General features: G+C 52.3%; 1 protein-coding gene across 1 annotated transcript in view; it reads left to right on the forward strand.

Moving 5' to 3' along the window:
- Positions 1-13,811, forward strand: part of LOC119106324 (kielin/chordin-like protein) — a 32,235-nt gene extending 18,424 nt beyond the window's left edge. The window contains exons 12-20 of the mRNA XM_037229936.1: positions 3,408-3,510; positions 5,061-5,254; positions 6,004-6,142; positions 7,261-7,457; positions 7,836-7,995; positions 8,369-8,487; positions 9,110-9,211; positions 10,481-10,582; positions 13,095-13,811. Of these exons, the coding sequence (XP_037085831.1) occupies positions 3,408-3,510; positions 5,061-5,254; positions 6,004-6,142; positions 7,261-7,457; positions 7,836-7,995; positions 8,369-8,487; positions 9,110-9,211; positions 10,481-10,582; positions 13,095-13,372 (1,394 nt within the window). The 3' untranslated portion in view covers positions 13,373-13,811. The remainder of the gene's footprint in view (positions 1-3,407; positions 3,511-5,060; positions 5,255-6,003; positions 6,143-7,260; positions 7,458-7,835; positions 7,996-8,368; positions 8,488-9,109; positions 9,212-10,480; positions 10,583-13,094) is intronic.
- The last annotated feature ends 2,150 nt before the right edge of the window (positions 13,812-15,961 follow it).

Genomic DNA, 15,961 nt, shown 5'->3' on the forward strand with positions numbered 1-15,961 from the left:
GGTAAAGGGCCCACGAGTAGACAAAAACAAAACTTCAGTGATTGGAAAGCTGTTATTTGGAAATTTTAAGAGCCTCGTCACTGTCCAGGAGCCTTGTGCCGTTTCTGGGGAACCTATATTCCCACTTGCAGGGTCATTCTGACCGCTAAGGAGCCTTTCACTTTGCCCTTGATTTTTAGCATTTGCTCGGGGGGCCCTGCGCTATTGCTGGGCGCTTCTTGCTAGGATGCCGGGGCGCTCTTGTCAATCAGGAGCCTTCCACAGATTTTTGCCATTCGCCGGAAAGGCTCTGTACGCTGAAGCTGGGAGCCCATATGTTTGCCTGCTGGGGTATTATCGCATGCGCCCTTTATGTCGGTTTCGTTTACCCTACCGACACACTCGTGACAGTCTCATGGGCCCTCTACACTAGTCTAGGGCGCTTCCAATTCTCCGTGACTTGCCTTGGGCCCTTCACTCTTGTCGAGCGTCTATCTGGTAATCTCCTCGGCCACATCGGTCGGGGCACACCAAAATGGGTCTTTGGTGCTTCTTATTTGAATGGAGAGCCGTACACAATTGCCGGGGCCCATCTGTTAACCTGTTCGGGCACACTCTTCACTTCCATCGGGCTCTATCTGTTAACCTGCCCGTGTACATTTGACCGCACAGGGATATCAATTCATGGCCTTGCATAATTCCCTTGCTCAGAGAGTCCTGTGCTCTGGCCGGGGCCTTATATGTCAGCCTGCCGGGGCACTGCCGATCGTTCAGCCCCCCCCCCCCCCCCACGTTGGTCTTGTGTTCTTTTCACCTGCCCCGAGGACCCTGTACTCATTGACGGGAGCCTCTATGTTGGCCTCGCAGGACACCCATGATCGGTCAGGCTCTGTCCCTATTAGCATTTGTGCACAAGCCTCAGAGCAGTAATGGTGTACGTGCCGATTAATTTTTATGCGCATTTGTGGAAGGTGATTTTACGTGCCTCCGACATCGCACGTGTCATTTCCCTTGGCGACTGAGCGTGTGACACTTATCAAACTTGTGCGTCACGTTATTAACATATTTTGAATGCTGGGATATTTTGTGTTCGTTTATCACAAATACACATCTACATTAGTTAACAACGGTCAGCTGACTACATCGCCCAGTCGGCTAGCCGTAAATAAGCTAGGAATCGAGTCGGCGCCTGGTTTTGATGCTATTTGGCAGCTCACTTGAGCTTATTTTGCCTGTTTTTCCGAAACACTTGGCCTCAGAATCAAAGGGTTTGACGTGATCTGGAGAAAATGAATGAGCTCTATGTATGTGCATCTATAACATGCTCGGGTTTAGCACAATAAGATGGGTTCCCAGATTTGCAATATTTGTATATATATACATATATATATATATATATATATATATATATATATATATATATAGGCATGTGTATATATGTGCATATATATATATATATATATAATATATATATATATACACATCCCACTTACTTTTTGTCTGAAAATTTAATTACTGGAATGCGAGGACATTTTTTGGAGGGGGCCCACAACGTTGGGTGCCCCCCTCCCCCTCGACGAAATTCTGGATCCGCCTCTGGAGAACATGTAGTATGTGTACAGAGTACCGTATTCCATAGTACTGTCATGCAATATCAACTAATTCCATTTTGATGGTGTAATGAGAAAATAACTGAGGGGTCCCAAGTCGGTTAGAGGAGGCCCGACGAGCCTGGAGGGGCCACCGGATCCGACGATCAAGGGCTCGATTGGAGAGTCTCTTTGCACGAAGGGCTGGTCAGAGTCTTATTTAGGGGTTCCGGTCCGCGGGACACGACCTGATATGGCAGCCAGGGGACCCTTTGCGCCGATCAGGGACGCCCTAAGTATATATGGGTCAATAGGTCGGTCAATCACCACCAGTACCGCACAATCGGTACCGTGACGGCATGGGTCTGAGGGTCCATCCCAAACAAGGAAAAAGCTAGAGCCAGTAAATTTCACTGTTCGGCACTGTTCGGGCCCCTGTATCTGTCAGGGACCCACAACGCCTAATAGACGGCTCTTTGCTCACAAGGGGCCCAGAGCCGACCAAGGGCAGTGTTCAATGGGGGCCCGAAGATGGGCCTTGGGGGACCAACGGAACCGTCTATCAAAGGCCCGGTAGGATGGCATAAGTGCCCGAAAGGCTGGCTGTAGGTCGCATAAGGAATCGCAGCCCTAGGGTCGTGACCTGAAATGTCGGTCCGAGGTCCTCTTGCACCTTTTAAAGAACCTCTGAGACAACGCGGACGTCTAAGTCGGCCAGAGACCACGAACACCGAACAGTTGGCTTCCTGTCAGTCTGAACCCTGGGGCCCACCTCGGGTAGTGGCCCATAGTCTGTCACAGCCTTTGTTTGAGCAAGCCCGAAGCGGGGCCGGAGGGCCTCCCGGGACTTAAGATCAAGGGCCCGACTCGGATTTTAGCATTTTTGTTCTCTCCCCAAGGGGCAAAACAAAATTTCAGATACTGGTTTCAATGCTGACCTATCTATGTCGGTCGAAGGACTTAAGTTATTAGCTTTCAGTTGAACATTGATTTTACAAGAGGTACAGAATCTCATCACACAATGGGACTTTCCTGTGATTTCATCCGAACCAGGTATATTGCTCTTGTTAGTCAGCTTTACATTTGCATCAATTCATGTTTGTGTTGACAGTATGTTGCTACAGCTCCAAAACCGGGAAAGGCAAAAAGGTTCACCGTATGGCAATAAGAATTGGCTTGCATTTCGTTTTCAATTGCTTCTTTCCATATGTGGTCACATGCCCAAGTAATGTGCGCGGTAGGGAGGTGTCTTACCAATGCTCTTCCCAAAACGGAACATTAGAAGCATGAGGTATAAGAGACTGCATTAAAAACATTGGAACGTCCTTAGCTTCATTTCCTATCTTAAATAGCTGAAATGTCACTGGAAATGCACGAGCGTCATGCCGCAGTGGACAACAACGTTGGGGTAGGGTGGCGTTTTTATCTGACGTAAAAAATGTCGTCTCTTTACAACTATGGCGCAGTGCCGCGCCAGAAGTTGTCTCACAGAGAGTTTTATGGTACTTAAATAGCCCCATTGTCTGCCTTTTCGAAACGTATTTTCCGTGCCGTTCTTATTTTACCAGGCAGTTTTTAACATTCAGTCATGTAAAATTGGAAAAAACGAAAGTCAGTGGCGTTCTTTTTTATAACATTGGTCACAGCTTGTGCGAGCATCACTGCCCGATACATGTCATAGCAAGCCATTCACCACACCCTAACGTTCCATTACTTCGGAAGGGGCGAGGAAGAGCACGCAGTGATTTCTGCCGGGAAGATGTCTGCCAGAGCTTCGCCGAAGTGTAAGGATGCTGATGTGTGCACCTTGGAGTTGACGCGAGCCTTCCACTACTGCAGGATGCTCACATCACACCGGCTACCACAAGCACGGCGCAGACTGGGTCGACCGCAACAGACCCTGCATCAAGATGTCCTGCAGATACGGCACTATCCTCTCCTCGTAAGCTAGGCCAACGGTCGCGTCGGCACCTCCGCACGCGACCTTCCTCTCTGATGGAGGGCGTATCGCATCGGTTCCATCCTAACCAACTGCTGTGAGCACGGGCCGTCGGAAAGCTCAGCGGCTGTGACGATGTTCAGTTGACTACTAGAATGGGAGACTGCGTGGGTTCGCATCCCGGAATCGGCATTCGACTTTCCGCGCCGTCAGGGACAGTCAACCGGCGATGGGCCGCGAGAGGGTCAGGCTGACACCGGGCGACCGTGTTATTATATTATATAGCATGATATGATACGATGTAACGAAATCTTCCGGCCAGCGTTAACCCCCACACCGCAATTGCTCTGCCGGGCTGGAGACATCAGGGTTTCCACAAGCCACTGAAGACTCGGGTCCCACGGGTACCCATGCAAAACATTCGTCAGGAATGCATTCCTTATCCCTGATTGCCCCCACGTAGTCTGACTTACTAGGCGACATCACCGAGCTTTTCTTGTCGCGCTTTTAGTGATCAGCCCCCCCCCCTCACCCCCACCTTTGTGACCATGTCTAACCCTGTTCCACAGTCAGGCATATCATTCACTCCCCCTTAGGACATCTCTGTTGCCGTTTTGTACCTGACTTGCACATTCAGTGTTCATTCTAAGGGTCTTTACCCTTACGCCTACCTTCACCCTGGCACTCGTGAGATGGCCCTGCGTTTATACTTCTGGACCAGATGTGCTGTACACTGAAAATTATTGTCCAAAGTTCAATCCAAAGACCAAGGATGGACCTGCTGACCGTCCGAAAGCGTCCAAAAAGTTAGGCTACTGAAAAATGTTAAAGCTTCGCTTTGATAATATGAAAACAACTATTGCCTACACCCAGTAAATTCAAATACTCCTCACGTCCCTGCATTTCCTCACCAGAATCAAATGAAAAAACATGATCGTGGTGAGTAATCTGTATCAAAGGCCTTCGCGAAAATACTCACAATTCACAATTTAAATCGATGGCCGATAAGCTTGACTATCATTAGGATCAACGACAGCAGCTTAGTCGGATGGTGAGTGGTGACAAATTGCAGCAAGGCTAGTGGTGAGTATCATATTCTCTACTAAAGACATTAACGTTGTCATTTTCATACCGATACCCCTTATTTCAAATGAACTCTCTATTTCATGTTTCAAAAAGAAGTGTCTTGTTGTGTACTCTATCAGCAACTCGCTTAAGTTTATAATCAAATTGCTTTGAGCACGAACAGCATGACAAAGTTGAAATGCATATTAATTCTCGACGCGACAGAACAATGTCATCTGTCCAAAAACGAATCATTTTTGCTCCTGTCGGTAAAGTTTCTAAATTGGAAGTTTCATTTCCTCGAATTCCAAAGAATCCGAATATAATTGGAACCTCTATTTTTGTGCCAGCCCAGCGGCCATCTCTGGCCTGGTAGCCACGCCCTGCTACTGTGAAGCCCCAGCTCAGTGTCCGTCTCTGACCGGATCCCCACACCCTGACAATCTGAAGCCCCAGCTCAGTGGCTGCCTCTGACCGGGCCGCTGCAGAATCACGCAGTGCCCACCGCCTCCTGGCCCCCTGTGCGCCGAGACGCCGGTCCCCGGCGAGTGCTGCCCCCGCTGGGACTGCACCTCCAGCCCCTGCCCAGCCAATTACACCGACGTCACCTGGGAAGACGACTGCAACGTCTGCACCTGCAACAGCGCCGGCGTTGTCTGTACCGAGCACATCTGCCCAAAACGTGAGCACGTCCGCACCAACCACATCCGCCCAAAACACGAGCACGTCCACACCGAGCACAGATGCCCAAAACTTGAGCACGTCCACACCGAGCACAGATGCCCAAAACATGAGCGTATTGAGCACATCTTCCCAAAACGTGAGCACGTCCGCACCGACCACATCTGCCCAAAACACGAGCACGTCCACACCGAGCACGGGTGCCCAAAACGTGAGCACGCGCGCATCGAGTACATCTGCTCAAAACGTGAGCACGTCCATACCGAGCACAGGTGCCCAAAACGTGAGCATGTGCGCATTAAGCACAGATGCCCAAAACGTGAGCACATGCGCATTGAGCACAGATGCCCAAAACGTGAGCATGTGCGCATTGAGCACATCCGTCCAAGACGTGAGCACGTTCGCATTGAGCAGATCTGCCCAAAAACGTGAGCAGGTGCGCATTGAGCACTGATTCCCACAACGTGAGCACGTGCGCATTGAGCTCATCTGCCCAAGATGTGAGCACGTGCGCATTAAGCACATCTGCCCAAAACGTGAGCACGTACGTATTGAGCACATCTGCCCAAGATCAAGCACATACGCACTGAGCACATCTGCCAGCACGTGGGCGTGCGGCGGCACGTCTTTCAGAGGCATCAACACACCGCCGTGATCAGCAGTCGCTGACACGCCCTCCCCATGGTCAGAAGGCCCGCCCCGAGTCCAGGTTGATACGACCTCTGACGTCATCGTCGTCGCTCTTCGCAGAGTGCGTGGTGGCGGGCACCACGTACGAAACTGGTGACGTCATCATCGGCGCAGACCGCTGCAACAAGTCAACGTGCATTGACGGAGTGGCCGTCTCCGTTCTGGATGAGTGCAAGAGGCCGCCCAGCTTTCTATGCAGGTAAAGTGCTCTTACTGATACCGGCACGCGTTTAACTAGAACGGAACGTGGGTCTGAGGCAAACGATTCTTATTACATAGCATGCCTGTGTTCTGGAAGTGCGAAGCTGACATCTAACTGACACGTTCGGCTGTAAGCGAGATGCCTCGTTCCACGTTCGGCTCTAAGCGGGATGTTTTGTTCCACGTGCGGCTCTAAGCGGGATGCTTCGTTCCACGTTCGGCTCTAAGCGGGATGCTTTTTTCGACGTTCGGCTCTAAGCAGGATGCTTTGTTCAACTCTTTATTCCTGTCCAAGCGATTCGAAATCACCTATGCACTGTGGATGCACACCCGGGGATGGGCCAGATGATTCTAAGGAATCGTGCACGAAACAACCAAGCCGACATACGACACGGACGGTATGGTAATCACCTGGAAATATTATTTCCGTTCGGAGAAGTTTTCTATCGCTCGATGACTATGATTGCATTAAATCAGACTGAAACCAAACTAATTATAATTAGACTATCGCGTGGTCTCTGACTACGGCAAATGGCTAAACCGTTTGCTCCCTGACGTGACTACATGGGCTGCTAACAATCGTGCCCGTTTTGCCACGCTACCGGAAACCGCCGAGCTGAGCCGACAGTCAGAACTAGACCCCCCCCTCCCCCCCCTCCCCCCTCCCCCCTATCAGGTCTCGACCCGCCTACGCACAGAAAATATAAAACCAGGATTAAACTGTGATCTTAAGTATAGGCAAGTATAGGTAGTGTTGCGCTCGTAATCATTTCACATCGGCACGTGGGCCAAAGTGACGGCCTCAAGACACCGTTAACCACTCATGGCAGCCCCCGTGACCAATCGGACGGACCGGGGTCAGGTTTTAGGCGTGCTCACATGAGGAAGTCGTATGACACCCGCAACTATGCATACGGTACCCTGGAGATGCGTGGCCACCCGAGTTACGCCAAAGCGTATTATAAAAGCATAAGCGTTAGGGAAGAAAGCGTAAGCGCTGATGAAAAAAGCGTAAAAGCGCCAAAATGTGCGAAAAGCGTAACAACGGTAAAAATATAAAGAGCGTAAAAGCGAAGGCGTTGAGAAGGGTCACCAGGTACTGACCCGCGTCGTCAGGGAGATAGCCGAGCCTACCGGGGACTGCTGCCCGAGCTGGGAGTGTCAGGCCGTGCCGGGCATGTCCAGCCCCTGTCGTCTGGGCCAGATCTACCAGAGCAAGACCGAGTGCGTCTACTGCGAGTGCGTTCCGCAGCAGAATGCCGGCCCCCTCTCGCAAACCGTGCTCTGCTCCAAGATGGACTGCACCAGTGCCGGTGAGGCTGCCGGCCGCTCAGGACAGGGCGGCTGGCTGCGGCGGCCACTCGCTGATGCTAGTGGGTGTGGACTTCGGGGCATCGATGTTGGCTACAGGTTGGCACAGTTCATTCGAGATTGGCATCGTGCTAGTTTGGCGTTGACGGCGTCATGACCAAATTAGGTGGTTATTCCAGCTCGGGATGCCCCATGCAATGCGTTTCGTTATCCGCGGAAGCCTGCATTTTCCACTTTTCGAAGCTGAGGACGTCCGTGAATCTCACAGCTAGGGCTGCGATCTACCATTGGACCTGGGACGCTGGACAGGGCATTGTCAGGACGTGCTGAGGCAAACGCCGGCGTCCGCACTGCCGCAAACCTCCGGCTGACTCCGCCAGGCTGCTGGGACGCCAGTGCCGAACATGTGCACGGCAGCGTCTGGGCCACGCCCAACCCCTGCAAGCACCGCGCCTGCGTCAACGGTCACATCAAGGAGATGGAGGTGCGGTGCCACCCACCGCCTGCCGACAACTGCAGGCCGCTGCTGGACGACAGCAGGTCAGGCAGCCACAGCTTCAGCTACCGCAGACGCTGCCGGCCAACAGGGCGTTCGCAATCCCGAACACATTCCCCCGGAAGCTTGTGTCTGTTCATTCCGTGTCTGGTGCTCTATTGCTGGGTGACTGGCCCACCAGAGCCGGACCTATTCTACCGAGCAGTTGCCTCGCACAGCTGCCATGCTGCGCGGTCGCAGCCCGCGGGCTGCAGTATGGAGGGTATGACACCCAGCTGGTCACCAGGGAAATATTTTGTGTTGGGACACCGCTCAGTGTGGATTTGGAAGTTCTCTTTTCTGAATAGTATGACAGAGTGAGGCTGAGGCTGCTTTTGTGCACCTGGATGTGTGGCTGAGCCCTGTTCTACGGGGCAGATGCTGTCCGATCTACCACTGCGCTGACACGTGTAAGGACGGTGACACCTGGACCAGCGACTGCAACTCGTGCTACTGCCGGAGCGGCCTGGCTGTCTGCACAGAGCGTCTCTGCAGCAGTGAGATGCCACGACGGACCCCCCCCCCCCCCCGCCCAAGTGCTCCTCAGCCGGCACCACTGCAGACGTTCCTCTGCTGGACACCACTGGAGATAGTCCTCAGCCATGCACCACTAAGGACAGTCCTCAGTTGGACACCATTGCAGACAAACGACATGTGCATCGGTGTCACGTCTCCCACTATCGATGAGAGTGTGCTTCGTGGCATCTGGCGTTCGCCGGCTCAGGGATGCCCTTTTATACCATGGCATGCCAAAAGTCATACCAGTGAAACTTCGTGACAAGACAGTAGTAATAGTCGTATTCCCCAGAGAAAAAGCAGGAGAGTGGAGATATAGTTGAGTTAAGCCCAACTGTATCTCCATTCTCCCGGTATTTCTCCGATGCATGAGGCCATTACTGCTGTCTTAAACATGTGAATAATGTTCCTCGCTAGTGCACTGGATAAGTTACGAAACTTCGTGGCATAACATACGCTCGAAAAGCTGTTTTTAAAAGAACATCAAGCTTCAGAACATCAAAAGGCAGGCGCCAATCGGCTCGTTATATTGCGCGTGTGTCTTGAAGATACATGGTGGTTGTTAGATCCCGCTATTCCGGACGGTTGTTGCTTTGTTGACAGATTGCACGGAAGGCGAGACGTGGAAGATTGATTGCAACACTTGCCAATGCATCCAGGGACTGGCAGTCTGCACACAAATTGCGTGCGCCGATAGTACCGGCAGTAAGTCGGTGCACACATGTGTCCGCGTTGAATGTCTGTTAAAGAATGTCTAACCCCCGAGCCTGAAAACTGCCATTGGCCGGGTGTACTAGGTGTTTCATGTGTTATGTTTTCGTTTCATATTTCGGATATGCAATTACATCTACGCACTTATCTTTCTCAGGCGATACGTCCGGTGTCAAGCAATAGTTCGAAAGAGCCGCTGTGGAACTGTGCAGTGCTGCAGCTTTCATTGGTCGCCAGTGTCGTGCGGGATAGCACTGTCCCGCACGGACAGCAAAAGGGCATCCTTTTTCGCCCTTTCACTTTCCTTTTGGCACTTGGCAAAAGGACAGTCATTCCGTCTTCCGAAACATAAAACATTGACATACGACACTGCACGGACGCGGCCCGCCTTCTTTTTCCTCTAGGGAACATCAGTGAGCGCCCAGTGACTGATGCCTAGACGCGTAAATGTAGGCTCTGTCTCTCGTTCACTGCCTAGCATATTTGCGATAGTCTTTTTTCGCATAATTGTAATGCAGCACGGATCATCGCGGTTACGTTTATTCCATTCAAGCTCCTCAGCGCCCATGTCCAAATGTCGCAAGGGACTTGCCCCATCAAAATGCTTCCACCAAATCAACGTTACATATCGTACACCAGATGCCGAAGGGAGGTATCCAGCATTCCAGGACACTCACCATCGAAATCCTGCTCGTAGCGGAACAACGAAACGTTAGGCCGGCAAATGAGGCTCAACCCGATGATTTCTCGCACAGGATAACGAGGGGGGCCTTTCAAAGGATCTACGTCGTCCCTTTGCAACCGCTATCGACAACATTTCGGCACTGAAACACAGTTTGACTTAACCCCCTTTCAAAGCCCTCATTCCTGGTGAAATGAACTTCAGACGAGCCTGCCAATTACGCTCTGTAGGTCGTGTCATCTCATCGATGAGGTTGTTCCCACAGTGAAAATTTTTAGTAGGCACGGATGTATGCTGCGGGCGTGTGAGTACAAATGTGTGTGCGCATCCATTGCCCTCTTCCACGTTTTCAGTTGTAAACTTCCATGTTCTCAGCTGTAAACTTCAACATACGCGCGCTGCGATGCGGGTAATCAAACCAAGATTTCAAGGCGCAGGCACACGGTGATTGACGGTTTTGGGTATAATTGAGCTTTCACCTACTCACCAGTGGGATAACGTTTCTCCTCACTATCGTACGTAACTAACGTACGTAAGTAACGTAGCCTAACACGTAACTAACCCACTACCCTTTTTCACAGATGACTCGTGCGTTGAAGGAGACAGGTGGGAAGTCGGCTGCAACACCTGTGTGTGCGTCGATGGTCTGCCGGCGTGTACTTTGCTAGAATGCCCCTCGGAAAGTAAGTGAGAGCTCGTTATTTGCCTCTCTCTCTCTCTCTCTCTCTCTCTCTCTCTCTCTCTCTCTCTCTCTCTCTCTCTCTCTCTCTCTCTCTCTCTCTCTCTCTCTCTCTCTCTCTCTCTCTCTCTCTCTCTCTCTCTCTCTCTCTCTCTCTCTCTCTCTCTCTCTCTCTCTCTCTCTTCTCTCTCTCTCTCTCTCTCTCTCTCTCTCTCTCTCTCTCTCTCTCTCTCTCTCTCTCTCTCTCTCTCTCTCTCTCTCTCTCTCTCTCTCTTGAATAAAAAGTACGACATTTTGCACTTTGGAAAGTTTCTGGTTACGTTTTTCAATTTTTCGAACGTCACTTTTGACGCGGCTGATTGGATGAAGCAGCAGTTCACCAGAAAGCATGCGTCGCCTGGACCTATTTTCGTCGAAAAATGTTTCGGATGCACCGTCGTTCCATTTGCAAAAGCGATATCTAGCTCAGCAGTTCCTACCGGCAACTGATACTTTCGAAATCAGAACTTAGAACACGGGCATACAAGCAACAATAGGCTTTTCATTGGGTAACGCTGCGCGTCGTTTCGCCTGGCGAAAACGTCTCCTTTTCTTGATTGCACTGAATATATCATTAAAATATCACACCGTGACATACTTTATGGTAAGAACGCCTAGCAAGACTGCATATGATTAATTGCATGACGTATCATAATCATATATTTAACGTAAAAAACAAACCAAAAATGAACAACGAGCTTTTGGCCTCAAGACATCGACCGGTTGTAAACTTTCTTCCCTTTCCTTCAAACGCAAGGTTACACTCACCCCAGTGTCACCAATGACTGCTGTTCGGGAGATAACATGTCAAATCAAACGTCTGCCGAAAACATGTCTACGACTCTCTATGCATCGGTACCAATATGCGTCATTTTTTTAAGGGTTAGCTTGAAATTTATCATGTGGATCGATTGATTTTGGTCTCGGAGCGATCACGGTTTGTTGATAAGTTTACGGTTCAGGGTTTGGATCACGGATCCAAACCGAATAAACGAATCCCACGTAAACGGACGTCTCCAAGATGTTGATTGAACCGATACGGGCCTGGTATCCCACTATCGCCACCGTAAAACCCGACACGATACGGGACTGGTACCCCGCTCCTGCCTCCATGAAACCCGACCCGGTACGGGACTAGTAGCCGGCTGTCGCCTCCGTAAAACCCGACGCACCCTTCCGTTTCGCCGCCTGTGTTTTTGCACACTACGTCTTTCAAGGGCACTTACCAGATAAACCACAGTCTCAGGTATGGCGGCGTTGACGGCCCGCTGGACAGGACGACTTTGTTAAGGCTGGCCGTGCCAGGCCTTGTCTCTGGGTTGGCCCGCTGACTCAAGCCACCCTGGTAGGTGTCCTGATTATTCGTTGACCCGATTATTGATACCCGCTCAGCTAGCATCCTGTCGACATACGGCCGGCGCATGCACGCCAGCTGGTTAGGTTTGTGTCTCTGGCTGTTGTTAGGAGATATTTGGAAGTGATATCGGCGCAGTTGGTGAAGTGCTCTGGATGGCCGTTTTTGTTGTACAAACCCACCACGTGTCGGAGGCTGCGGCCAATGCCCGACCTGTCTGACGAACACCGAACTGCGCCTGCCATCTGTGAATGAGGCACAGCTCTTTGCGTGCTCATGGGATCGGCTGAGTTGAGACTGGGGATAATGGGGCTGCCATGGGCTTGGAGAGAAGCTCAGTAGGGTACTCTGCGAACGGGTGCACTGCAGTACAAATATCAATAAATGGTATGGGCCCTGTTCCAAACGTGTGTTTGATGGTTAGTCAGATAGCGGGATTACGGGAATTTATCGTGTTAAGGAAATATGTTCGTTTGTCTAGTCCATATGTCCATACCTTGAATGTCCATACCGTGTGAAATACGTGTCCTGAGACTCCTGACCTCGGCTCCCCGTAAGACGTGTCCTGACCTCGGCTCCGCGTGAGACGTGTCCTGACCTCAGCTCCGCGTGAGACGTGTCTTGACCTCAGCTCCGCGTGAGACGTGCCCTGACCTCAGCTCCGCGCGAGACGTGTCTTGACCTCAGCTCCGCGTGAGACGTGTCCTGACCTAGGCTCCGCGTGAGACGTGTCTTGACCTCAGCTCCGCGTGAGACGTGTCTTGACCTCAGCTCCGCGTGAGACGTGTATTGACCTCAGCTCCGCGTGAGACGTGTCTTGACTTCAGCTCCGCGTGAGACATGTCTTGACCTCGGCTCCGCGTGAGACATCTTGACCTCAGCTCCGCGTGAGACATGTCCTGACCCCGGCCCGCGTGAGACGTGTCCTGACCTAGGCTCCGCGTGAGACGTGTCCTGACCCCGGCCCGCGTGAGACGTGTCCTGACTTAGGCTCCGCGTGAGACGTGTCCTGACCCCGGCCCGCGTGAGACGTGTCCTGACCTAGGCTCCGCGTGAGACCTGTGGTGGCCGCGGCTGCACGCTACCTGAGGAGACTGGCCAGCTTACCTTGACTCCACCGCAGACTCCGCAGGCTGCCCGAGCCCGGTCAGACCTCTGGTGCTGCCTGAACAGCACCCCAACGGCACGTGCACCGGCCCCGCCGACTGCACCGGTGCCTTCACGGGCTGCTGCGACGGCCGCTGCGTCACCCTCTCCCAGAAGGCGACGTTTTGCCCGGTCAGCACTGACATCGTCGGCTGCCCGCTGCCCAAGTTCGCCTGCTCGGATGACCACCAGTGCCCCGGCGCGCTCAAGTGCTGCCCGCTCGCTGCCTGTGGAGGCCTGGTCGCCTGCGTTTGACTGCGTCCTGCGTGTCGACCATCGACGTCGTCCTGCGGTCCTAGACGGCCCGAGGGCGCGCTGCGGCTCACGCGGACAAGAGCCTTGGCTGGGCGGGCACGAGAAGGCGCCGGCCGATGCCTGCTGGCATTGATGGCTGCAACGATATAGCAGTGTGTAGTTTGTAACCAGCCCAAGGCGACCAGCTGAGAACGCTGAAGCCGTCAGCATCCGTGCTCTTGTTGATTGCAGGAGTCCGCCAGCGGCCAGACCTTAGTAGTGCTGTCAGCATGTACGATAGCTCCTGTTTGTTTTCAGTTCGCACACCCTGTTGGTGGAAAATTGGTTTGGTATGGTCTCCCCCCCCCCCCCAAACGTGTACTCTTTGAAATCGCTCCCGCACCCCTCTGTACAAGTATTGACAATAAAAGTAAGGGCGTGGCACTCCCGCGTTCCCTGGTTTGCTGTGTCAAGTGTGACGTCCCAAAGAGTAACCTCGAATTGCTATCTATGTGAGCTAAAGGTGCGAGACAAAGAAGTGTTGCTTGCAATAAAAGGAATCCGGGTTTAGTAGAAAAGGCATCTAGCTCGATTTATTCTCAGCTTTTGGCATAATTAGCAACAACACACGACCGTAAGCACTGTCCAAAGCTTCCCAATCTCTTCCTTGTTACCGTTACGCTTCCCCGGCTCCTGCCTTTTATGCGTAACGTGATTTGTGGAAGACCTCTGCGTACTTCGTTGACTATCCACAATCGAATGAAAATGAAAGCTCTTATGCGCGATACCCAACATTTTTTTCTGTAAAAAGCTGTCATACCTCGTTTTTCGCATATATTTGCTTAAGTGGTAAAGGTAACAGCAGCTCGCATATACTCAAATACCGAACCATTTGAGTAGCATCGCCTGAAAATGCGCCACGAGAGTGGTGCAAATACTTCACAACTATTGCCTGCTACGCTACAAGTGGATTACGGACCACGCGCCGGCACCAAGTAACCAGCAAGTCTCGGTCGGTCAAATAGATCCGTGAAGTCATAGCCGGCTCTCGAACTGGGAAACGACCGGGTATAGGGGCGTAGGTTCGGAAAATGAAATGCGGGCCGGGGGCTTAACAATGGAAGATGCCGGAAAGTACGCGCAGAATACGCCAACAAACGAATTTTCCACAGATCTGGCTCACTTTTTCCTTAGTCCGGGGGGGGGGGGGCCTGGAACCTAGGCTGGAGGAGCTGAAACCCTCCCCCAAATAAGCAGGAAACTACTCTTCTGTCCGAGCAATAAGAATGGAGATGGCAAGAAGGAAAAGCATGCAAAAAGTTTGCGTCCCACATGGTTTAGCTGCAAAACGGGCCGGGCGGGTCGGTTGCGCGGAGACAGGTGGCAGTTACCACCCTACCGAGAATCCAGAATTCCGACTAAAATTTTGGATAAGTCTTGACAAGCTGTCTTTGTTCGTAGCCTCGTACAAATTTGTCCAGCGGTAGAGCTGCAGCTTTGGTGTCCGCAGGCACAGGGCTGGGCAGACTGACATGGGGCCTAGGATCTGGCACGCCGCGGACATGCGTATTCCAAAGAACAGCCTTTGCTATCTAAATGTTAAAACGTACTAAGCTAGTTTTCATTGTGGTGAGTGCCAGCTACTCGCACCCCGCTCAAGCCGCATGCATGCTGTTCCTAAAGAGCCCCGCGTATCCAGGTCATGACTGGTGCTGGGCTGCACATCTGTAGAGTTGTACAACTCAAATAAAAATTCCTTCATTTTATTTAGTTGTGTTATTAGCTTATCGTAATGTGCATCATATTCCGTGTCAAACTGGCAGCGCAACTTCATAGCTTGGTGCAAACGTGGAACGTGGCCAAACTGAAGCACCTCTTTCAGACGAAACACTCAGCTGCCAAACGCCGCAAGGGTGACAGGTCAAGAGCAATGTAAATGCACGCGAGCATACTCCCGTCTCACCGGAGGCACCCCACCCACACAATGCACACGTCTGTCTGCCTTGCCGTAGCCATGATCAGCGGTTCTAGCCACGTCGGCTGGTCGGCCAGACGCCACACGCTCTCTGTTCTGCGGGGCTGTAGAGCGTCGGCGGGCCGTTGCTGTACGCCGGTGTGGGTGGCATTCCTTCTGCGGCCCGGAACAGCGCTTCGCAGCAGAGACTGCAGGCTTGCGGTGTTGGACGAGCTCCGGCAGCCAGAGAATGGGACGACGCCAGCCCAGTCCTGATCAGCCTAGGCGCGGCGCACCAAGCACCAGGTGAAGTCCTCCGGCTGCCGCCCCCGTGGTGAAGGGGAAAATGCTGGACTCGTGATCCGGCGACACTGGGTCCCAGAGCGGGCGCATTATTCAGCCCGACTGAAATGGAAATGTCAGCTGGCAACCGGCCACCGGTGGCCGACCCAGGCCAAGGGCGGCCGTGTCGCAGCATTGTGCGGCGGGTAAAGCCCTGGGATGAGTGTCTACGGGATTGGGCAATCATTGGCATTTCAGCGATCGCGCGACTAGCCCTGCCATCTAGCGAGAAAAGTGTCATATTACGGAGAGAATGCCGGCCGGGGTGTGAAGCGCATGATATCGGGCGGCTGTAGTGCCCCTTCCTCGTGTTT

Source organism: Pollicipes pollicipes, unplaced genomic scaffold, assembly GCF_011947565.3.
Source record: "Pollicipes pollicipes isolate AB1234 unplaced genomic scaffold, Ppol_2.1 Scaffold_6138;HRSCAF=7277_pilon_pilon_pilon, whole genome shotgun sequence".
NCBI lineage: Eukaryota > Metazoa > Arthropoda > Thecostraca > Pollicipedomorpha > Pollicipedidae > Pollicipes > Pollicipes pollicipes.